We start from the raw sequence: 24,777 nt of genomic DNA on the forward strand, positions 1-24,777 counted from the left end.
ATAAATGATGGAGAGCGGCTTGGCGAGCTCCTCCGCCAGCTCCCTCAGCACTCTCGGGTGGATCCCATCCGGCCCCATAGACTTGTGAGCATCCAGGTGGCGTAGCAGGTGGTTGACTGCTTCCTCTTGGATTATGGGGGGTTCATCCTGCTTGCCGTCCCTGTCTTCCAGCTCGGGGGGCCGAGTACCCTGAGGATGACTGGTCTGCCTGTTAAAGACTGAGGGAAAGAAAGCATTAAGTACCTCAGCCTTTTCCTCATCCTCGGTGACAATGTTTCCCCCGCATCCAATAAAGGATGGAGATTCTCCTTGGCTAACCATATAACACTCTTGTCACTTGTCAGCAATAGTAGTTCTGCCCTCCAGCTAGCTTGTGCAATTTCTGATTTTTAGGTACAGTAGGTTTAAATTACAACTGGGAGATACTCTGTCACTGTGGTACAAATCTGCTCTGCCCTTGGTGCTTTTCAGAGAGAAGAGAAGGCTGATACAGACACGATCTAGCTAACATGGGCTTGATTTTTCTTTACAAGTTTATTACTCAAGTCTTTTGGGTAACTGGCTTCCCAAGCCTTTTAGCTATGTCCCTGAGCCTCTCTAGGCTCACTTGCATGGAAGTGCTTTTCTTTCAGCACTGCACCCTGCTCTCATTTTATCTTGCCTCACCTTGTACCTTAGAGAAGTATTGGGACCAGAGGACCTTATGCCATGAGGGGATCAGCCTGTGCAGACACTCTCCTCTGCATAACAGCAGCAAAAGAATAGCAGTGTCAAGAGTGTGGCCTAGAGGTGGCAGGTTCCTAAAAATCATGATTAGAATATGATTTCTAGAAAGGAGGACTTTCCAAGGGCAATCAGTTTGGCCTGTCATTCATTCTGCTTTTACAAGAACAAAACTTCTAGGGAAGTGTTGGGTTTTTACCTTTTTCTAACAGAGTGCAACAGCTGATAAGTACTTGAATTCACAATAACCTTTAGCAGCCTGTCTCTTACTGTAGCCTATTTCCACACTTTCAACTCTGCCTTTGAAACTGTTGCTTGCCTTTTCTTCTCTTAATAAACATTTGAGGTGGTTTCATTTTGTATTTGAGCGATGCTGTTCTTCCCTCAGCTCTCGAAAGAAAGCTGAATTTGCATTTGCATTATCACCACTGGATAATGGATGCAGGGAGACAGTCAACTTGAGGTACACTGTGATTAAGGTTGAGCATGCATCTGTTTTCAAATTTTAAAAATTGGCTTTAAATCTGGCTTGAGGGGCAATCTAGTAAATAGGGGTAATTGTGTCTTAGTTTCAGTCACTTTTCAGAGGTCACGCTGTTTTAAAAGTGGCACTTTTTTCATTGTGTATTAATTAATTCCAGTGCAGTTTAATGATAGGCTTTCAGCTGCATGCTTTATTTCCAAGATGGAAGGGAAGCATTGCTGAGCACACTCCAGAAGAGCACTGCTTTCTTTGATGTAAGGAGGCACAGGGCTGTGGTGGGGAGAATCTAAGGACTGTTGTTCCAGCAGTCATGGCTGCCTGTGCACATTATCAAGCTTGGGAGGCCTTTATGGTGTTTCAGGAGAGATGTAATAGCACTGATTGTCAGGGGTGACTGAACACATTTTCCTTCAGAGCTGCTCAGAAACAGCTGACAAGTGCAGTTTTAGGAAGGCTTCTGGAGAAGCTCATTGCATGTGTCTTTATGCCACCTTCTGGAGAGGGAGAAGAATAATTTTTGAGTAGATTCTACAAACATCACGTACTTTATTTTTGACAATAACGCATGCCAACTGTTTTTTTTTTTACAAGTACTTATTCAGATTGGCAATGGAAGACAAAAGTATGTGCAAAGCAAAAATAGTATGCTCTTGATGCTCCTGGAGAGATCACTCTACTTCACTTTCTTTTCTTTCTTTCATCATTATTTTGCATTTTCCGTAAATAGCCTATTTCCACAAGCACTTTCATCTTAGGGGGCTTGGTTTTTTAGCTTGTTCTTGTAGGCAATAAGATTGCAGAAAGAAAAATAGCTTGGAATAAGCAATTAGCAAAGCTGATATTTCTTTGAAGTGCTGTCTAGAATATATGTGCACCTTGAATTTAACAGCATCTTTATTTTAATGAAAGCAAGGTGGTATTTTTCAGAAGCACTCGTTCCTAATCTGTACCTAGTGATGTCAGTGGAATTTGTTGGTTTTGGGTTTGGGGGTTTTTTTGGTGAATTTCAGTAAGAATGTTTAAACCATGACCAAGTATTTTATAATAATCTATTTTCGGATGTATAATGCTACAACCAGACTAGCTTACTGAAGAATTGCCTATAGGGAAAAGGGGGGAGTACTGCTTAATTCATGTATTAACAATGCATGTTTAATTTAACTGTTATTATAATCTATGGAAATCATACTGAAGCTTCAAGAAAGTAGACCCTGATGCATTTGAGAGGAAGGGGAGAAATGAACCATGAAGTAAATTGTATCTTTTGACTGGTAATTCTGAGACACAGATATTAACGCAGTCAAGCAATATCCAGTATGTTATTCTATATGTATATATATTTTTATATATACTATATATTTATATTTTATATATAGTTTATATATTGTATACAGTATATAAACTATATATAAAATATATATCTATATTTAAATAAACATAATATATAAACAAAACCAAGAAACTAGAACAGGAGCTAGATGGACAAAGGATCTCAGATGATAAGTTAGACCATTTAAGGTGGGAGACTATAAAGCAATGACTTGCCTATAGTCACATAGGGGAGTCTGTAGCAGAGGCAGAAGCAAATTTAGATTTCCAGAATGCTAACCATAAGGCCACCTGTCTCCCCAATTGTTGTTGTGTCCCGCCACTCCAAACTAAATAGCTTTCTTGCATCTCTGCTTGAATTTCTTGCAGAGTTTCTGTAAACATTTCTAGTTCCAGGAATGAAACACCATTTTCTTCTTTCCCTCTTTTAAATGAAGTCTTCTTTTTAGCAGCTGTCATCTCAGTAATGAGACTGCCTTCTGCAGTCTGCAAGTAGATTTCAATCCTAAGTTTTAACCCATGTAAAGCAACAACGTGCCTTGAGCAATTCCTGAGAGTGCTTCTAAAGTATGTTAAAATGTGAGGGGGACAGTGAGATATTAATGTCACTTTCAATTTTTTTCCATGTTTTTTCATCACGATTAAAATCACACATGAAGCTAGCAGCATTAGAGCATTATCTGTTGTGCAGCTAAACCCAATAGAGGGGATATTTTAATGAATGTGTACTGAGGTAACTTCTGTGTCTGAGTGTAGGTTTTTAGCAGCTTTTACGTATTTAATGCCTTGAAGCCAGTGTCCCACTGCAGATGATACCCATTGACAAAGACAGTATATATTGTAAGGTTTCATCACAGACCTCTAATTCCTTTTTGGTAAACCAACTCTCTGTAAAAAAAAAATACAGTTGGACTTTGCCATAACAAGATGCTTTGTGGTTTTTTTCTTCAGGTGAAAAATGTGTTTTGTATGAAGGCAAAGGAAGGCAGAAAAAAATCAATACGTGCCTTAGTGGCTATTGGAAACGGTAAAGGGGCTGCAGGTATGTGCCTTTACTTTATGTAAAAGATGCCAAAATTAATCATTGTTTGTAATAGGATTTTTTATGCTTAAAAAAAAGAAAATTTACCCTTTTTTCCACTGGGTAATATTGAAATAGCTGTAAGAATTTTGAGTTTCATCTATAAAAGTAAGCTTTAAAAGTAAGCTTTATAAGCAAATTATGTATGTATTCATTTGGACACTTTGTTTTGTATAAAAAAAGAAATTGGGAAAAGTAGTAATATGTGATTAGATTTGAAGCATATATTATCCAGTGGTAAAAATATTTTTTATTTAACTCTAGAGTGATAGAACTAACCACTGGTAGATCCTACCAGAAGGGATCATCTATGCTTTCCTGTACACACTGTTTCTTTTTACTGTAGATACTGTTTATGTTTAAAAAAAATAAAAGCCTGAAAGTATTCAGCCATGCATATCTGCATTTGTTTCACCTAGCCTTAGGCACCTAGCTGCAGAGTGTAGTTGTTTACTCTCAAGTCAAAGAAAAGAATCAGGCACCTGCAAAAGGTGCCTGGAATTGCAGGTCGGCTGACATGCCCCAGGAAGTATTCATCCCCTTGCGCTGATGGTGGAAGAAAACTCAGCTGAGTGTGCTCTTCACAGAGGTACCTGTGCTTGACTAAAATGACTGAAAACCTGGGCCTCCATGGTTAGTAGAGCAGATAGAGTCATGAGAAGGTAGGAGTCAGCGCATGTGGATTTGTCTTTCTGGTTTTGAAAATCACTTTCATGTTGTTGGGGTTCTTGGGGTTTTATTTTCATTTGCTCTAACAGCGGTGACCACTTTGCAGCAAAGGGCAGCATGACTGGTTGTGCATTTCTCTGGGTTATTTTCTAGCTAGTGTTAGTGTAGAAGAGCCTTTGAGTTGGTCAGAATCGGTCTTTACAAAATGAGGAGAAAAGAATTCACTCTACTGCAGCTTTTTACGGGGTTGTATGTAAAGTAAAACGTTGCAAGAAAAATTCTTAGTTGAATCAGTTATTGCTGTTGATGGGAAGCTCAATGTAGAGAAGGCTGCAGTAGTTTCTGTGTTATGGTTGCAAATTTTCTAAACAAGCAGGTCCCGTTTAAAAAAAAACAACAACCAGCCAACCAAAAGAAAACAGACAAGGCCAGACAAGGCTGACAAGCACATATTAGTACTTCAATGCAATGGTATAGCCAGGTCTTTATATATTGGATATTACTGGATGTATAATACTTAACAATATTACATATTGGTAAAGCAAACGGAGACATTCCATGATGTGGTGGTCACTGTCACTGTCTTTAAAAAAAAAAAACAAAAAAACAACAAAAAACAAAACTGTCACTGTCTTTTTAAAAAATCTGTAAAGGCTAGTAGATATTCCCAGAAAAGTATATTTTCTCTTAGGGATTTTCTGTTTCACTTTGTCAGTTACAAAGATTATTGGGCATCCTTCATTTGACGGTACATGCTTTGCTTTTGGTAGCCAGCTTTTGGGATGAGTCAGATTCCGAGACAGAATTAAAAAAGGTAATGCTAATACCACTTAATTGTAAAGGCATCCATAAAGGAACTGTGCAGCCACCCTGTACAGCAATGAGTTTCTTGTGGGTTTCCAGTTCTGTTATTGAGGAAATAGTGTTTATCTTTCACTCAGTTTTCAAATACCAGGGGTTAAAACTTTTTTTTTTTTGTTGCAGGATAAGTTTTATTTAAGAAGCACCCTTGAATGTGCTAAGTTTTTCTCTGTAAGGAGATAGTTTTCATGCATTCTCTTGTGGATACAAACAGATGTACATTAAAATTCCCATTAGACCTCAAATGGACTTAGAGATAAGGCAGCTATGCAGAATTAAAAGAAGAATCAGCTAAAAAAATAGAAAGTGAATAGCTGTGAAGTAAATAATCCAAATAATATAATCCAAATAATAGAGGATTCCTATCTCTATCAGGAGGTAGGAATATGGTATGTATTGTATTGGTGATAGAGTACAGGAAATTGCATTTGCATTGCTATATGACTCTAGTAAAGAAAATCCTGCTTTCAATATATATGCAGAGCATCCACCTTTTGGATGTAAATAGTGTCTTTTTATTATGAGCTGAATAGATATCTCTGATGATGGGATGTATGTGGGAGCTTTAATAAGACAACTGTATTTCCAGTCAACTGCAGTTTTGCAGAACTTCATTTATGTGAAAGATTCAAGTCCAGATGTGTTCCTCAAGATGAATTTTAATTGCAGTTTGGAGGGGAGGAAGATTTATATATAGAGGAAGGAGTGGTTCTCCAGCAGAAAGTTATGTTACTCTGGAAAAATTCTTCCTACCACTTCTTTGAAAAGAAGGTTATCACTTTAATCCATATGTGCTGAATGATTGAATTGAGATTGCCCAGGTGACCTCATTTTTGGCATTTTCTAATCTATTGTGTGAATTCACAGCATTAATACACTGCTATTGTGCTCTGTGTGTTTAAAGGAATAGCACAGTTTCGTTGCATTTTCTTGTGCAGGAGTTAGAAAGTGACAGAACCTCTGGGTGTATGGTGCGTGCACAGGGAATGCTGTCTCAAGAGGTAGCTGATAGCAGACGCTACCCTTGACTGCCTGCTTCTTCCACAGCAGCCTCCAGGCTTGCGGTCATATCCTCTTTGCTTGTAGCACCACAAAAGTCAGGATGGTATTTCTTTCCTAGATCTCTCCCAGCCCAGTTCTCCTGTAACGTCTGCATGAAATTAGTGAGTCAGTGTTGGCCAATGGGTCCAATCCCATTGATTTTTGGATTAGGCTTTTGGTTACAGGTAACCCACAGCCCCAGCTGACACAATAGAAACATCAAAGGACCAAAAAAGCTAGATCTGCTGATTTGAAGTTAAGTGATTTTAACTCAATCTACCTTGACATTGTTGGACTACAGAGTTTGTAAAAATGGTTGTCACATCCTCTTACTCATTCCACACAGTCAGTTGATGCCCTGCTCTGAGCTAACTGCAAATACTCTGCGACTGCTGTGAAATCTGTCATCGCTACCACAGTTCACCTGGTAAATAGGAGTTGGTCTGAGGGTTCAGAGAGGATTAGGTAGCAGTTTGTAAATTGGCAGTCTGTTTTTTCTCTGTTCTACAGGCATGCATTTTTTGCAAATGCACTATTCTGTTAAACCTGGTTTTTATATTCTCTATTTTGCTAATAGGAACACAGTCTCCTTCTTCGCTTCTAGGCTCTTTGTACAGATGTAGTTGATATATCTGCGTTAGCTTCCTTTTTTTTTTCTTCCTTCCCTTCTTTCTTTTTAAGCAGAAGACTGGACTTTTTTTGGCTGATGTCACGGAGGCTCACGTAATCAAATTAGGCAGATGATAGACTCAAAAATAAACTTTATTTTAACCAAAATTGTTTAGCAGAAAACTAACTAGAAATGAGGCATCAACACTCAGCAAAACCACAGGTTGAGGATGGTGTACGAAGAATTAATACTGCACAGCTGGCTTTAGAAATGAGGATCCAAAATGTGCACAATCACTCACCTATAAGATGAGGGCTCTCAACCTTGAGGAGTTTCCTTGGGTGGCGTCCTGACCCAAGGGGAGAGTTCCTGACTGCAGACCTGCTGCTCAGAGGAGGACCGGCTCAATTTGCCCTCTGGCGGGGCTCCAGAATCGGATAGTGGTCAATTCTAATTGGCTGAGGGCCTTGACTTTCTTACTCCTTGCCCGAGGTGTATACATGACCATAATCACTGCCCCAAGGTGTGTATGTGACGATCAGCACTTGCCACCTTAAAGGTGCAAAAAGTAAGGATGCAGCAGTCTTAATGTCCCCAGTCTTTGTCAGGGCGGGTACACCTGCCACAGCTGAAGCAGTCACCACTATTCAGTTGTTTGGAACAAGTTTGGACAAATACACAAAAGAAATAACTTAAGCCTTATTGTTTTCATTTGACAACAAGCAATTGGCATCCAATTGTTAGGTATTCATAACTCCTAAACTGTTACTTTCTATGGTTTCTGTGGTTTTCTTTGGACCATTTCCCAAGTATGATCTCTGCAATGGAGTGGAAATAACAGGTACTAAACGTGGTAGTGAAGTTCTCTGTTTTTCCCCTTTTTCCCCTCTGAAGGTCCTGCCTCATGTATTTCTCAGTAATAAAATGACTCTTTTCTGCCTTGCAGGTTTTGCAATGGGGAAAGCAGGTGACAGGATGAATGCTTTACGGAAAGTATGTAGACTGAATTACTTGTTGCTTGATGACAAGCACAAACAATTCATACATACACTTTTTCTTTTTAAATAATAAGTATGTTTTGTAGCCTATGCAAAGAAGTAAGTCCATGTACATGATCTGTCCATCTTGATAAAAATAATCATAGAATCATTTAGGTTGGAAAAGACCTTTAGGATCATCAAGACCAACCGTAAACCTAACACTGCCAAGTCCACCACTAAACCATGTCCCTAAGCTTCCAGTGCTTGACAACCCTTTCAGTGAAGAAATTTTTCCTAATATCCAATCTAAACCTCCCCTGGCACAACTTGAGGCCATTTCCTCTCGTCCTGTCACTAGTTACTTGGGAGAAGAGACTGACACCCACCTCGCTACAACCTCCTTTCAGGTAGTTGTAGAGAGCGATGAGGTCTCCCCTCAGCCTCCTTTTCTCCAGGCTAAACAACCCCAGTTCCCTCAGCCGCTCCTCATAAGACTTGCTCTCCAGACCCCTCACCAGCCTCGTTGCTCTTTGGACATGCATAATGAGGTTGCCCTGCAATGAGGTTCTCTTAATGCACTCATTATTTTCTTTCTGCTCCCTTTTCTATGGCCTATACCTCTCCCCCCTTGCTCACTTGTTTCCAATATCTATATAGCATACAATTTACTTATACAGTTAGTGTGTAGGAATTTTTCTCTTACACATGCATAATGACCTTATTAAGGCTCCTTTAGACTTCAAAATGTAATTTGTGCATCTACATTAATCTAGTTTGTGTTGTAATGCTCAACTAAGCTATCAAAGTAGCAATGCTAAAATACACAAAGTTTGATGAAGTTGTTACTATATTGAGAAATCTTTTTAAATATTAAATCTGTTAGGAGAAAGCAGTTCTTTAAAGACAACATTTTCATTTCCAAAAAATAAATAGTTTAGATGTGGCAAACCTGTTTTCCTAATGGCAAACCTGTTTTCCTAAGTTTTCTTTTTTCCTTTTTTTCTGTCTAGTTAACTGAACAATGATAAATTTCAAATACTTTGCAGAAAAATTCAAGAAAAAATGTTTTCTGCTTTTATTCCCTAGGCAAAGAATAAAGCAATACGCTGCTTACATTTTATAGAGCTGTATCAGAACCACACAAGTGAGTATTATTTTTTAGATTCCTTCTTTAACTTTCCGTAAGTACTGAATATACCAACAAGAACTGGTTGCAACTAGTTACAAAGCATAAAAAGATGTTAACTAAAACCTTTCTGATCTGATGCATTGTATTGTTATTCTTCATGCATTATTTTGTTTCTTCAGCATGCTGTATGAAATCTTAGCCCCAGACTGTTTTAGCTGGACAGTGGTAATGTCAGAGTACATAGTCTGTCAATCCTTGTGTAAAATAAATCACCATTACCTGGAATGAATATGTGGTTTACTCTTTACTTTCACTCAGGTTTGTATCAACAGTTGTAGGAAGGTCCACGAAAAAAAGTTAAGATTACATAATACGAGATGTTGTTGTTAAAATATTAAGAGATTTATCTCCCTTCTAGTCTCCTGCCTTTGCCATGTTTAAAATTTGGATACTTAATGCATAGTATTTCAGGCTCTTTAAAAATGGGGGCGGGGGGAGGGAGTAGTAGCAAGACTAGATCTCTGCTGGCACATTCGAGTTAAGGAAGTCAGATACTGTCTGGGCATCTCTTCTCTACAGTGAACTCCTCTGTGCTTGTCCCCTTTGTATGTCAGAGATGATTCCCTGTTGACAAAATCCACGTATGCTGACAAAGCCCAGCAGCTGGGGAGAACGTGGGCTAGAGAAGTCAGTCTGATGTTTCATGGTAGCTTTTTGTTAATTCAGTTTAATACCATACAAGTCCTCTCTGATGTCAGACGTGGTACCAGTATACCAGATATTCAATTATCTTTCAGAAAAATTTTGAAAGATAGTACCTTACAGAATATATGAATATTTAACCAAGTCATTTTGTAGAAATATTCAGTATAATAAAACTTCAGCTTACAAATACAAAACTGCAGTTATCCTCATGAGTCTATTCCTTGAGCATTATTATTTCACGCTAACAGATTGGGGATTTGATTAAAAACTGGTGGTGTTTCCACCATGCTTTCCATTCTACTTAACATAGAGGTCCTCTCTGAGTCATCTTGACTGCAGTGCTAGAATCCACTATGCAGAGACTGAGCCACTGAATAAGATGTATATAACAGCCACCCACCAGAGGATATGAATTTGGGGTTCCTTTTGAAGTAGAGAGAAACAGGAAGACTGGAATGGTAAATATTCGTATGGAAAATCCAAGAATGCTGAAGCCTATGGGGAAATCTTAGGCTAAAAGCTGAATCATTAGAAAAATCTGAGTATGAGGAAGAAGGTTAAATTGTATCAGGTGAGCTCACTTCAAAGCTAAATGAGGATCATTGGAGGCATACAGACACTTCATATTTTTCAAGTGAAGCTTGGTTTTGTATACAATAGTAACATAGTATTCACAGATGTGTAAATATTCCTCATCTATTCCAGAAATTTACCTAAATTAACCCTTCTCTTTAAAGAACTCAGAGGAGAGTAAAACCAACTTCCCGTTCACAGTTCTGAAGAAAGGTACTCCTTAAATGTGCTGAGCTAAAGCTTTTCTAGAAGGAATAATTTAGCTGTAATGCCTTTTTTTTTTTTCTCCCCTTCAGTTTACCATGACATTACAGTGAAATTTAAAAGTACAACCATCCGCATGAAGAAGCAAAACAAAGGTAATTAAAGCTGCCTGGAAATTTTGAAGTTTTATTAATTACTGGCTGGTATTTAGTTGATGTTATATTTGTGCAATGTCTATTTACTTCAGAGACGGATCATTTGGTGCTAGTCTACCACATTTTAAATGTTGAAGATGATAAATTATTTTTCATTAGAAATACCTACTGTTGATGACATGGCTTTGTTATTGTAAATTGGGGTTTGACCCTCTTTCACTGGTGGGACCTCTCTTCCTGGTTTTCTTTGATGCTTCCTAAGTGTAGCTTCTTCTGCTCTAAATTACTTAGATGTGAAAAAGTCTAATCTAATAGCATAGATGTTGGAGGCAAAGGCCTTTAGAAGAACCCTGCAGGTTTTTCTTCCCACCATATGCCCCATGCGTGCTTTGGTGACCTGATAGGCTTGTTCCATTATTTTTCAGTGATTTTTAATTGCTGTTTTCAAGAAAAGATTCAGAAGTAGTTTAGTATGCAGTAGTGGGAGTGCTTCAAATGGGAATCAGAGTACAAGCCGCATCTGTGTGCCTGTCCTTCCTTAACCGTCAACTGCCTCAGATTACCTGTGGTCATGAGCTGGAGCCAGGACAGCATCCAGACTGCTACTTCCTTGAGACCATTACTGCTTTATTCTCCCTAAAATCAAGAGCTCCCAGTGTGGAAACTAGAGGGATTATCTACCCTGGCTTGTTGTTGTGCACCATACCAGCACAAAGACCATCTCATTGCTACACAGTAGCAGTATTTTCATTTCTCCATCTTTGAAAGCTGTTCTTCACTTTGATCCCAGTTGTAGTACAGGCAAATGCTTCTTTAGACTCCTGTAGGTCAGATGTGAGTAGTAGGGAGTCCATGCCTGGTAGCTCTCAGCTCACAGGTCTGTTCTTCCACAAAGCTACTGTTAAGTGATGTTAGATGTGCAGCTGTCTCCTCCAGCCGCTTCAGCCCAGGACCCTCCTGCCCAACCACTGCAGCCCAGCCTGGTTCCCAGGGACCCTCTGCCCAGGCTGAGGGATGCAGCTGTCACTTTCCCGTTTGCGGGTTCAACCAGTAGCGAAGCTGAGTATGCATCCCAGAGACACATGGACACACACAGGCACACAGGACACTGACACGGCTGACCACAGACAAGGCACTGCCTTCAACAGCACCTACATACAGGACTCACATAAACATAAACACAGACAGCCAAGTCCCCTCCTCCTCTTTGGCTGGCAGAGGTAGAAGATCACTAGCGCAGGCACACCACAGCACTCTCCAGGTTCACAAGTGCACACACATTTGTGGATCCCTTGAGTACCATCATGGCGCCTCCGTCCACCCGGCACCCCTGCCCTCTTACCTGCTTCACAGGTCCCCTACTCGCCGGCTGGTCCAGCTTGATGCTCACTAGCCAGCACACATGCACTCACACTTGTCCCTCATGAACTCCACATTCACAAGTCCCCCTGGGTATACGAACACAGACCACCCACCTGATACCCTGGCCCAGACCCGAGATCCACTACTCACTGGCTAGTCCAGCTTAAAGTTTGCTACTGAAAACACATGCACACCTCATGCACACCAGGATTGGGGAAGATACAGATGCTGCACCCCCAGCAGCCACCACCAGGCAGACAGGCTGTGACTCGTGGTCCTGCTCCAGCCACTGGTAGGTTTGTATAGCACTATCGATTCTCACACCCTTCACAGTCCGGGTCTCCCCTGGCTTGCAGTCTTACCTGTTGCAAAGTCCAGGCTGATCTTCCCAGAAGTGGCACCTGTAGTTTCTTGATAGCCCATCAATTAGTGGCGATGTTTGTTTCTTGTCATTGTCTCTATGTTTTTCAGGTCTGTGTCTCTGTATATTTTGTTTCTGGTTTCCCCCTTTTCCCTCAGTTTCCCAATTGACAAGATCCCCAATCAGATAACCTCACTAGAATAAACATTCTCATACTCTGACATGCTCTCATCAATTAGTGTGGCTGACCATGTTTGGTTGTCATCACTGCCTCCCTTATCATTTGTTGGTCATGTTTGTGTCCCTGTATGTTCTTGTCACTCTCCTTTGACAGCTACCAGTCCATTGGAAGTACTTGGAAGTAATTAAAAATACTTTCAGTCCACAGTGCTACTAAATCACTGTCAATAGTTGTGAAGTATGGCAACTCAGCATGTCTAGTATCAACAGTTCTGCACCAGCAAGACACAGCACAGATTTTATCATCGGCCTGGAAATTGACGGAGGGCCATGACTGTGTTCCCCTCCCAGCTTTAGCCGAAGAGGTACACAGCCCACTACACATTGTCCCTCAGTTGTGTGTGTGCTGTCTCTAGTAGTTTCCACATGAACGCTGACCTTTTGAAGACATGTTGCTGACTTTCTGCTATCCCTTTCCTCACCTTCAGAGATGTTGCAATATGTGCATTGCCAGTCATTTACAATGACAGGGATACATCCAGAGCAACCTTGTAAACTGCTGTCATGTTCTTCAGGATTGCAACATAAAAAGTTTTAACACATGAGGTAGTTTGGGGAGTTAAAAGTTAGCTTATTTCTAATGCATTGCAGTTTTCGGTGTGATCCATTTTACCTTCTAGGGTCTTTCTGTTTTGAAGACATGCAATGATGACATGAGGTCATTTCTTTGCATGAATCTTTTGAGTTAGACCCTTATGTACAAATGTTTGATTTGACTTGTTTAGCCTAACTTTGCTTTCAGGACAGATGAAGGTAGCTGCTGTTCTATAGAAAATAGGTTTAGTTTGCTGCTGAGCAGTCTTAATTGGTCCTCTAATTTTAATATACGAATAGGAAACTAATTCATTTACATGGCTAGTTCTTTGTAAATCACTTCAGTTTCATTATGATAAGATCTAAACTGCAAGAGCATTTAATGGTTAGCTTATAGTAAGTCAGAAACTTGGGATAATTTTCCAGTCAGAACACTGTAATGTTCAACTACTTAATTCATCAATTTCTACAATGTTTGAGTAAGCTGAAGCATTGATGCTTTGGACATACAGAGCAGCCCTGCCAAGAAGGACTTGCGGGTACTGGTGGATGAAAAGCTGGACATGAGCCCGCAATGTGAGCTCACAGCCCAGAAGGCCAGTCGTATCCTGGGCTGCATCAAAAGAAGCATGGCCAGCAGGTCGAGGGAGGTGATTCTGCCCCTCTGCTCTGCTCTGGTGAGACCCCACCTGGACTACTGCGTCCAGCTCTGGAGCCCTCAGCGTAAGAAAGACACGGACCTGTTGGAGTGGGTCCAGAAGAGGGTCACAAAAATGATCAGGGGGATGGAATACCTCTCCTATGAAGAAAGGCTGAGAGAGTTGGGGTTCTTCAGCCTGGAGGGGAGAAGGCTTTGGGGAGACCTTCTTGCAGCCTATCAGTACTTAAAGGGGGCTTATAAAAAAGATGGCAGCAAACTTTTTAGCAGGGCCTGTTGCGACAGGACAAGGGGGAATGGCTTTAAACTAAAGGGGGGTAGATTTAGACTAGAGATAAGGAAGAAATTGTTTACGCTGAGGGTGGTGAAACACTGGCACAGGTTGCCCAGAGAGGTGGTGGATGCCCCATCCCTGGAAACATTCAAGGTCAGGTTGGACGGGGCTCTGAGAGACCTGATCTAGTTGAAGATGCCTCTGCCCACGGCAGAGGGGTTGGACTAGATGACCTTTAGAGGTCCCTTCCAACCCAAACTGTTCTATGGTTCTATACTATTTGATTTTGTGTATCTGGTATTCTTGTTCTGCACTGTCACATTAGTAATATGAGAATATAATTATTAATGTTCAGAGTTACTAATGTGTTTTGAAAGCATCTAAAATTGCTATGAACCTTCAACACAATTTTTATTAGATGACATTTTGATTCTGGGATGAGGGGTTTTTTTAATCAGTGTGACAGTAAAGTGATAATAGCATGGGCTTACAAAAATCTTTACAAGTTAATAGGTACGGAGTCAGACTGCCTTATCATTTACATTTCTGCATTTCTGCATTTAAGGAGCTCTGAAGGTGGTAAATTAGGTAATTGGGCTATAATTTTTAAGATAACCAGTCAAAAGAAACTTCAGTTTATTCTTCAATATAATGAATGAAAAACATGCACAGAGCAGGAGTAGCACCACTGAAGTACACATTTGACCATGCACATGCAAACAAAAAATTCTATTACTGTTAAACGGTAAAGGAAGGTTCACGTTAGATGTTGTTATTTTCTTGTAGTGGAACATAGAACAAGACATACCTTCCTACCTCATCTGACGTTACATTCATGAACCTCAGAAGCAAGAACAATCAGGGTCACCTTATGATTAATTTTACCTCGCCAGGCTGTTGTCCTAATTTATTTCCATTTTTTTATTAGATTTGAGAAACAAACTGCCTCTCCACTACCTTCTCTTTGTCCCTGGAGGGTTCCTTTTGTAGCTGACATACTACTGTTGCCCTACCCAGTGAGGCTTTTCCATGCAACTTACATGGTTAAAATTGCATAACACAGAATGGTTGAGGTTGGAAGGGACCTCTGGGGGTTGTCTTGTCCAACCTCCTGCTCAAGCAGGGTCACACAAAGCAAGCTGCCCAGGACCACGTCCAGACAGCTTTTGAGTATCTCCAAGGATAGATACACCACAGCCTCTGAGGGCAACCTGCGCCAGTGCTCGGTCACCCTCACTGTGAAAAAGTGTTTCCCGATTTTCAGATGGTACCTCCTGTGTTTCAGTTTGTGCTCATTGCCTCTTGTCCCGTCACTGGGCACCACTGAAAAGAGCCTGGCTCCTCCTTTTTGCACCTTCCCTTCAGATATTCATGTATATTGATAAGATACCCCCTGAGCCTTCTCTTCTCCAGGCTAAACAGGCCCATCTCTCTCAGCCTTTCCTGGTATGAGAAATGCCCTAGTCCCTTAATCATCTTCATGGCCCTTTGCTGGACTCTCTCCAGTATATCCATGTCTCTCTTGTACTGGGGAGCCCAGAAGTGGACACAATGCTCCAGGTGTGTCTCACCAGTGCTGAGTATAGAGGGGAAGGATCACCTCCCTCAACCCACTGGCAACAGTCCTCCTAGCGCAGCCCAGGATGCTGTTGGCCTTTTTTGCTGCAAGGGCACATTGCTGGCTCATGGTCAACTTGGTGGCCACCAGGATCCCCTGAGCCGTTTTCTGCCAAGCTGCTTTCCAGCTGTTCAGCCCCCAGGATGTATTGGTGCATGCGGTGCAGGACTTTGCACTTGCCATTGTTGAACTTCATGAGGTTCCTGTCAGCCCATTTCTCCAGCCTGTCAAGGTCCCTCTGGATGGCAGCATGACCCTCTGATGTATCAGCCACTCCTCCCAGTTTTGTGTCATCAGCAAACTTGCTGAGGGTACACTCTACCCCCCCATCCAGATCATTAATGAAGATATTGAACATGATTGGGCCCAGTATTGACCCCTGGGGTACACCACTAGTTACTGGCCTCTAGAGTTCGTGCTACTGATTACCACCCTCTGGGCCCGGCTCTTCAGCCGGTTTTCTATCCACCTCACTGTGTGCTCATCCAGCCCATACTTCAGCTTCTCTGTGAGGATCTTATGGGAGATAGTGTCAAAAGCCTTACTGAAGTCAAGACAGATAATATTCACAGCTCTCCATTTCATCATAGAAGGTTATAAGGTTGGTCAAGTGTGACTTACTCCTGGTGAATCCATGCTGACTACTCCTGATCACCTTCTTGTACGTCATGTGCCTGGAAATGGTTTCTAGGATTAGTTGTTGCATCAGCTTCCCAGGGATCTAGCCTGTAGTTCCCTGGGTCCTCCAGTACCTCAGCCTTTTCCATGTACTATGTCGCCAGGTCCCCTGCCCCATTCAGCAATGAGCCCACATTTTTCCTAGTCTTCCTTTTGCCACTTAGATACTTATAGAAGCCCTTCTTGTCGCCTTTGACATCCCTTGCCAGATTCAGTTGCACTTTGGCTTTCCTAACTGCATCTCTGCGTGCTCAGACAGTGTCTCTGTATTCTTCTCATGTTACCTGGCACTGCTTCCATCTTTTTATGTTTGAGTTTTGCCAGGAGCGTCTTGTTCATCCATGCAGGCCTCCTGGCATTTTTGCCTGACTTCCTGCTTGTTGGCATGGACCACTCCTGAGCTTAGAGGAGGTGATCCTTTAATATAACCAGCTTTCTTTGGCTACTCTTCCCTCCAGGGCCTTATTCCACAGGACTCTTCCAAACAGATCCTTGAAGAGGATGAAGTCCAGCATTGTGGTCTTGGTTTTTGCCCCGCTCCCTCCTCACAGGATCCTGAATGCCACCGTCTCATAGTCACTGCAGCCAAGGCTGCCTTCGACCTTCACATCCCTAACAAGCCCTTCCTTGTTTCTGAGTATGAGGACCAGCAGAGCACCTTTCCTTGTTGGCTTCTCTGTCACTTGAGCCAGGAAGTTGTTGTCAATGCACTCCAGTTATCTCCTGGATTGTTTATGCCCTTCTGTATTGTTTCTCCAGCATCTATCAGGGTGGTTGAAGTGTCCCATGAAGACCAGGGCCTGTGAATGTGAGGCTCCTTCTAGCTGTCTGTAGAAGGCCTCATCCGCTTGTTCTTCCTGATCAGGTGTCCTTTAGCAGACAGACATGCCCTACAATGTCACCCATATTGGTTTGCTTCTTAATTCTTACCCATAAGCTCTCAGTTGGCTCATCATCCATCCCCAGAGCAGAGCAGATCTCCACGCATTCCAGCTATTTTCTTACATAAAGGGCAGCGCCATCTCCTTGTCTTCCCAACCTGTCCTTTCTAAAGAGCCTGTATCCTTACACTGTAGCACTCCATTCATGTTAGCCATCCACCACATCTCCGTGATTTCAACAAGACCATAGACATGCAACTGCATACAGATCTCTTAATTCCTCATGTTTATTCTCCATGCTGCATGCATTAGTGTACAGGCACTTCAGAGAGGCACCTTAGCATGCTGATTTCCCAGAAAGCACTTTTCCATAACAGTGTGTTGCAGACACTTCCTTGTTTACATGCAAATGCTGCAGGTGGCCCCACTCAAGCCCTGTTTTGATGATTTTTGCTTCCTCTTTTGTTCACATCACTCCAGACCCTTTGTTCATCGACCCTGTCTGTTACCCCCTCAGAGGGCTGCTGATAACTCTCTCCCTCCCCTGTCGTTGCTAGTTTAAAGCCATCCTCACCAGGTCAGCCATCCTACTGGCAAAGATACCTTTGCCCCGCTTAGCAAGGTGGATCCCATCTCTCCCAAGCGCACACTGATCCTCAAACAAGGTTCCATTGTCACAGAAACCAGAACCTTGTTGCCAACACCACCTCTGCAACCAATTGTTGACCTGCATTATCAGTGCAGTATCAGTATCCTTACACCCTTTCCCTTTCTCAGCAGAGTTGAGGAGAACACTACCTGGGCCCCCATCCCCCTGACTATCACCCCCAGAGCTCTGTAGTCACTTTTGATACTCTCCAGCTTGCTCCTGCCAGTATCATTGGTGTCTTCATGGACAGCAAGGGGTAATAGAGGGTCAGACAAGCTTCAGCAGTCTCTCCACAACAACTGGGATACAGACCCCTGGCAAGCAGCAAACTTCTCTAGATGACAGGTCAGGTCAGCAGATGGGTGCCTCTTCCCCACAGCAGGGAGTTGTCCACTACTATCAGTCACTGCTTCCTCCCAGGGGTCTTGCATTGTTCAGGGTCAGTTGGCCCAGATGCTTTGCTTGAAAGCACATCTGGCTCCTCCTCGGCCTTGAGGGCAGTGAACCTATTTCATAGTGGCAAGCCTTTAGGTGGAGCTGGAGCCCTCCTTTTGGTGCCAGAATTCACTAGCTGCCCTTCTTCACCTTCCCCAGAGGTTGCACTTGCTATTCCACTGGACTGTGCCTGTGTCCACACTGCAGGTGGGATTTAGGCCTCTTAAAACTGTTAACGCCATTGAGCAACAGTTAACACATATGAACACCATTGATTGATAATGCTTGGAAAAACATATAGTGTGCATTTTGTTCTAGGCTTCCAATGTGCTGCAGCAGGATAATTATGTTGATTTGTTTTTTGTGGTCCATTATAATCCCCAGATCCTTTTTTTGTTGCTGTTTAGTCAGTCTCCTCTATTTTGTACTTGTGCTTTTGATTTCTTAGCAAAGCACTCTGCATCTGTCTTTGTTGAATTTCAGTGTTTTAGTTTCAAACTGTGTCTCCAGTTTGTCAGACCTACATTGACGACTTCTGACCTCCAATATGCTTGCAGCCTTTCCCAAGATGATATCCTCAACCCTTTTTTTTCAGTCTGTTCCCCCATCCAAGTCGTCAATGAAGATACTTGCAGGTATGAAAGCCATAACAAATCCACAGCAGGATCCTATCTGGAAAATGCTCTTGGCCTGACAGCAGACTGCTGGTAATGGGGCTACATACTTTAATGATGATTTTGCCATGTTCTTATTTCCGTAGTTTATTTGTGAGAGTATCATGCTGAACTGTGTCAGAATACAAGTCCAGTTCTGTCAGATCAGCAGCTTAGCCTTGGTAGCTTGTTGCTGCCAGTTTTAGCCAGTGCTTTCCCTTGTCTTTTCAGTTACACAACACATTCACATATATGCAAGTATCCTCCAAAAACCAGGAAACGCTTTTCCACTTAATGAATATTTTCCCTGTTTTATAACTGATGGAACTAGGTTGTGCGTTTCCTGAAACAAGTTTGATGTTGTCTAAGAAAAAATTGTGCTTATGTCCAATGTGCTCTGGGCAGCAGACATCATTGGCCTTATTTAGAAGTGTAATGATAGATCAGTGCATAAAATTTTGTAGATGAATTGTATGTGTGTGTGTGTGAGAGAGAGACTTCATTATGTGCTCATGACCTGAAAGGTGTAACATTATATGTCTATGCAAAATTGAGTTTTTGGGGATGGTATAAAGTTCTTCCTGATTTTACCTTAGTCCCTGACAGGCTTTTGTGTTATACTCTAAGGGAAAGATTCATAGCAGCAGTGGGAGCTGGCTGTAATTTTAGAACAATTGAATGACTTGCGGACATACTACAGAACAAGATTTAACTTGAGGCAGGCTCTGGACTTCATGTCTGCCACCATTCCAGATTGCCTCTGTTTCTAGCAAATGCCAGCTGGATGGAAACTACCGGGGGTATTGCTCGTCTGTGCTGCAGAATGTGCTACCTTTTGGAGCATGGACAGCTCTTAATCTTCATCTCTGTCTTGACTTTACAATTACAGTAGTCATGAGACTACTACGCTAGCCACATTGAAACATCTCTAAGTAGTGTAAATTAGTTCCTAATGTGAATTAATAAGGGGAAATGCAAAACAGTTTGTCAAATACACTTATGTAGCTGTGAAGCCCGGCACTGATACCCTGTAGCTGTAATTAATAGGTATAAGAAATGACAGTTATTCATAATTTTCACATTAGACCATGGCATATGTAGACTGTCTTCACTTAAAGTCTAAAAGATTCCTTCTGTTTGCTGGTGGCATTACAGCTGTATAGTTATGTATGCTGAAGCCTCTTGCTTTGCATAATTACAGCTGGCAGTTTATTTCCAGTTCCAGTACATAGGACTCAGGGAGCTGTCTCAACAAATGATTGCAACAAAGCCTAATGTTTTAGTAGAAAAGGTAAAGTCACTGTTATACTTAAATGTTCCTTTCTTGAATTTATTCCTAATACCTGCAAAGTGGAGAAAACTCCCATCATGTAGTCAGTATTACATATGAGACAAGTGAAAATCCAAGTTAAAAAAGTAATGTAATGTGAACATGTGAATGTGAACTTAACTCAGAGTAATCCCTTAGTGTGGATTTAAAGTGGATGTTCTGTTTCCAAACTCCTGTTAGTGGCTACCCAGAAAATCTAAGGTAGATTGCCCATAACAGGTTGTGTTAGTTTATAGGAAGGATACGTTTTAAATACTTCTTTTGGTTACATTTAAATGACCCTGTTCTCTTATAGAGGCCTCAGTAAATTAAACCGCAGTAAGGCAGCATGAGTGCCACAGACAAGTTAAAAATGTCTGGGCCCAACATTTTCTCCACAGCTGGAGTTTACAGTTGGAATCCTTTTCTTTTGTGTTTGGAATAAATTTTGTTCAGTGACTGATGGACTAGTTTGCTGGCTTCTGAGTTTCATGTATTCACAATCTGCAGAAAACTTACTGAGATAAGATGGGAGAAAAGCAACAATAAAACTGCCAGAAATTAAATGCTTTAAGTCACTGAAAATGAAACTTTAATGAACTGCTTTCAGAGGTCATTTACATGTAATTGTGTCTAAAACTTGACTTTGTCTTGTAGCATAGAAAACGGTATTTTCTCAAATGGCAGAACAAATGGCTTTGGATGGTTATAGTATCTTTTTCAATTACAGGTTAAAAGAAAAAGGGACATATTGGCACAATAAAACATGCAGCATTGGGATAGGTTCTTTTTTTTTTCCTCATTTACTCAGCAAGACTGTCCTGCAGAGTGGACTAATCAATAACCTGGCTTTTCAGCTTTTAAGTAAGATACATTAGAACTATCACAAACCAATTTTTAAAGATTAATAGAGCTAGGCCACATGAAACAAATCTCTCTGGGGAACGAGACAGCAAAATTAGACTCCTCAAAAAATAACTCCTTCATTAAAATCTGGCAAGTCTAAGAAACCATTTGCAATTAATGCTAAAGCACTATAATTATGCATTAGAGCTAATGTAACACTCTGTGATGGAGAGGGATGCAGATGACATGCAAACTTCTGTTGTGTTTGTGGATTTTGAAATATGTCTCTCCTCCCCACTCACCTACAAATTTCAAGTTGTTACAGTTACAAGCTTTTGTAATTTGGCCTGTGGTTTCCACAGACACACAAACTTTTTTCGATGATCTTACTGCTTTGAACAGTAAATTGAAAGCAAATGAGTGTTGCAACACTCATTTGTTCTTTAAGGTTGATTAAAATGTTTTTTTCTGGAAATATAGAGAGTATTTTGCTGTCTTTCCAATGTAGTTTTAGCTCTGAGGAGTCTGTTACCTGCTTTATTTCCATTCCCTGTCCGTCACGTTGTGCCACTAATGTAATAACAAAATGTAATTCATGCCAGCTGCTGGGCCAGGAGAAAGGAAGTGATGTCTCTGCACAGTACCTTGATAATCTGTGCTGTCTTACTCTCTTGCTAGTGCATAGCATTCTGCTAGCTTTTGTAACCTGAAGAGGACAAGCATAACTTTTTTGTGGCTGGTGGCTAGTGTCTGTTACATTTTGCATAGACTGTGAAGCTGGTGAATTGCTGTTGCTGAGTCAGGAGGCAAGTAACAGGTTCATATTTTGGAGACCAACTGCAAAGTGTGAATTTGGTATAAGTGGGTGCAATGATGCCTTCCTCAATTTGCAGGCAGCTTCCCACTTTGGCTGCTCAAAGCTTTGCTTACCAAGAGCTGAATAAAATAAAAATGTGGTAGGTTTTATTTGGCTACCCAAATGCCTGTGAGCAGCAAGAGACACCAGTGCCAGTGGGCACTCACCCTGTTTTGCAGCAGCTCTGTGTTTAGACCAGACTTTTCTGTTGGAGCATTTTGCCCACAGACTTACTTGGACTTCCCTTTTTCTTCCCTCCCCAATTTCTCTGCCCGCTCTGTGTCTGATAGAGGTCTTGAGCACAATCTCAGGCTTTAGGAAGGCACTGTAGGCGTCTCTCATCCAGCAGCAATCTCCCTGGGAATGAGAGATACTGACGTTGCTTCTACTGCAGGGTCCTTCTGGAAGGAAGCCCAAAGGACAGTGCTTGAGCATACCAGTTGTTTTGAGCAGTAACTTCACCATAGGAGACCAGTTTAAATCCCTCCATCATGCATGTGAACCAGGACTTTAAAGTCAGATTTACCATCATTAGGAGTTACTGAAGCTGTCATTCAGCAGTTTGTCACCTGAAATTTCAAAGGAAGTGGTTTTGAAGCTATGTAGGTATTGCTTTTTAGAAGAGAAAGTCTTGGTCAGGATCCAGTTACATTTAGATCCTCTCCCCTTGTAATGGCTTCTTTTTAATACTCTTTTAAGTAAGCTTGTTGCCTTGCTTCTCTGCTAATTATTTATTATTGTTATTGTTATTATTGTTATTAGTTTTGGGAAGTACTAGAGTTTTATTTTTCTGCTGAGTGGGAGAAAGAAATTGCCTTTCATTTGGTGAATGTTCCCAGGGATGGTGGAGTATGTTTGTGGAAGATTATTCTAAAGCTGCCAATGCTACTTGTAAGGAATACTCCCAAACCTGTGGTATTAAACAATTCTTCAGGTTGCATTTTTTATGGTTTTATGTTTTGAGTTTATAGGTGATGACATTTTCATTTGGTTTTGCAGTAAGTTAAGTAAGGTATATTTAGTATAAAAAAACCCATGATCTTCATGTTAGTATGGCTGCAAAGACTGGGAAGAATGGTCTTCCCAGAATGGTTTTGCAATTTTTAAGATATAATGTGTTCTAACATGCTAGGTAACAAAAATAACTAAGAAGAGGTCTTAGTTCTCTCTTTTTCCTTAGCTAAGTTGTATGCTTACAAATAGTCACATAATGCTAATTTATATTTTTTCTCCCCAGGGTATGGTCTTCGTTGCCACCGAGCTATCATCACCATCTGCAAACTAATTGGCATTAAAGATATGTACGCCAAGGTTTCTGGATCCAAAAACTTGATTAACATTACCAGAGCTCTCTTTAAAGGCTTGACACAACAGGTAGATTGCACTCGCAGTGGTTCTATACGTTAAGTCAAGGGACAGAATGGGATTGATATTGTAATAGTTTGTGGTCAAATATATTCTAGGCTTAAAATGAAGTAATTTTCCAAAGAGTAAACAAAATCAGCATGTGAATAATTCCTCAGCAGCTGTATGAAGTTGTCCAGTCAGAAACAGCTGAATGTAACTCTGCCTGTTCCACAGCCAAGTGCCTGCAGGGGACATCTGAATTTCTGGGCTCATTTGTAGTATTTTTGGTGACATCTGAAAAATCATGGGCAGAGGAAGTTGTGGCCCAGCTTTGGTTGCTGCTGCTTGTTTGTCTGCATTCTAAGTTTTCATTGCCTAAGGGCTGAACATCACAGCTGCTTCTATCACTAGTATAATTAAGATCTCTGAAATAAATCAGGGAGGTGGTGTCATTTCCTCTAACTCAAAGCGCTCACAATGGAGACGTCTCTATCTGAGCCAGCTGTCTGTAGTTGATGGAAAGATCCGACATGCAGCATTTCATCTGACTTCCTTTGAATGCCAGCCTTAGGATGAGTCAGTCCTTTGGAAATTCCTAGTTATCTCATTTGGTCACAGAGTCTTGGCAGCTGCCAGGATTTAGCTCCTTACATTCCCAATATAGCCCCACAAACCTATAGTTGTCAAATCTGTCACCCCGTCCTAGCCAACTTTTTCAGTTTAGCCTCGGGAGGGGAGGGGGTTATGATCCTCTTTGCCTAATGAGATAGTTACAGATGCTTGTCAGTATCTGAGGTTAATCAGACTTGAGGAAGTCTGTCATATGTTTTCAATGCATTGTCTCTGAGATGTCTTCCACAGAATGAATAGAAGAATAGAAGGGCCTGCTGTATAGATTATTGCTTTAAGAGATGTGCATTTGGTATATTTTCTTGACTGCCCTGAATGGGAAAAATTTCCTGTTCCTGTTAAACATTTATTCTGTAAATTCTGAGTGTTAATAAAGCAACTTGTATGCAAGGAAGAGGTATAGTTGAAAATAATGTTAAATTCATATGATTATATTAGCTAATATTACCTTTCAGGGCAGTAATAAGCACTTTACTGTTGTCAAAGCAAAATTTATATCCATATAAAGACATAAAAAAGTTACTGCATGTTACTAACATGCCAACATGCATCCTTATTAGCAGGATGTGCCTTTTCTGGCCAGATCCTTTCCAGAATCAGAGAGTCATAGAATAGTTTGGGTTGGAAGGGACCTCTAAAGGTCATCTAGTCCAACCCCTCTGCCGTGGGCAGAGGCATCTTCAACTAGATCAGATCTCTCAGAGCCCCATCCAACCTGACCTTGAATGTTTCCAGGGATGGGGCATCCACCACCTCTCTGGGCAACCTGCGCCAGTGTTTCACCACCCTCAGCGTAAACAATTTCTTCCTTATCTCTAGTCTAAATCTGTCCCCCTTTAGTTTAAAGCCATTCCCCCTTGTCCTGTCGCAACAGGCCCTGCTAAAAAGTTTGCCGCCATCTT

General features: G+C 41.3%; 1 protein-coding gene across 1 annotated transcript in view; it reads left to right on the forward strand.

Moving 5' to 3' along the window:
* Window positions 1-24,777, forward strand: part of MRPS5 (mitochondrial ribosomal protein S5) — an 88,589-nt gene that overhangs the window by 59,009 nt on the left and 4,803 nt on the right. Inside the window, exons 6-10 of the mRNA XM_009274818.2 lie at window positions 3,488-3,578; window positions 7,745-7,791; window positions 8,865-8,922; window positions 10,482-10,544; window positions 23,136-23,272. Of these exons, the coding sequence (XP_009273093.1) occupies window positions 3,488-3,578; window positions 7,745-7,791; window positions 8,865-8,922; window positions 10,482-10,544; window positions 23,136-23,272 (396 nt within the window). The remainder of the gene's footprint in view (window positions 1-3,487; window positions 3,579-7,744; window positions 7,792-8,864; window positions 8,923-10,481; window positions 10,545-23,135; window positions 23,273-24,777) is intronic.

This window comes from Aptenodytes forsteri, unplaced genomic scaffold (assembly GCF_000699145.1).
Source record: "Aptenodytes forsteri isolate BGI_AS27 unplaced genomic scaffold, ASM69914v1 Scaffold272, whole genome shotgun sequence".
Lineage (NCBI taxonomy): Eukaryota > Metazoa > Chordata > Aves > Sphenisciformes > Spheniscidae > Aptenodytes > Aptenodytes forsteri.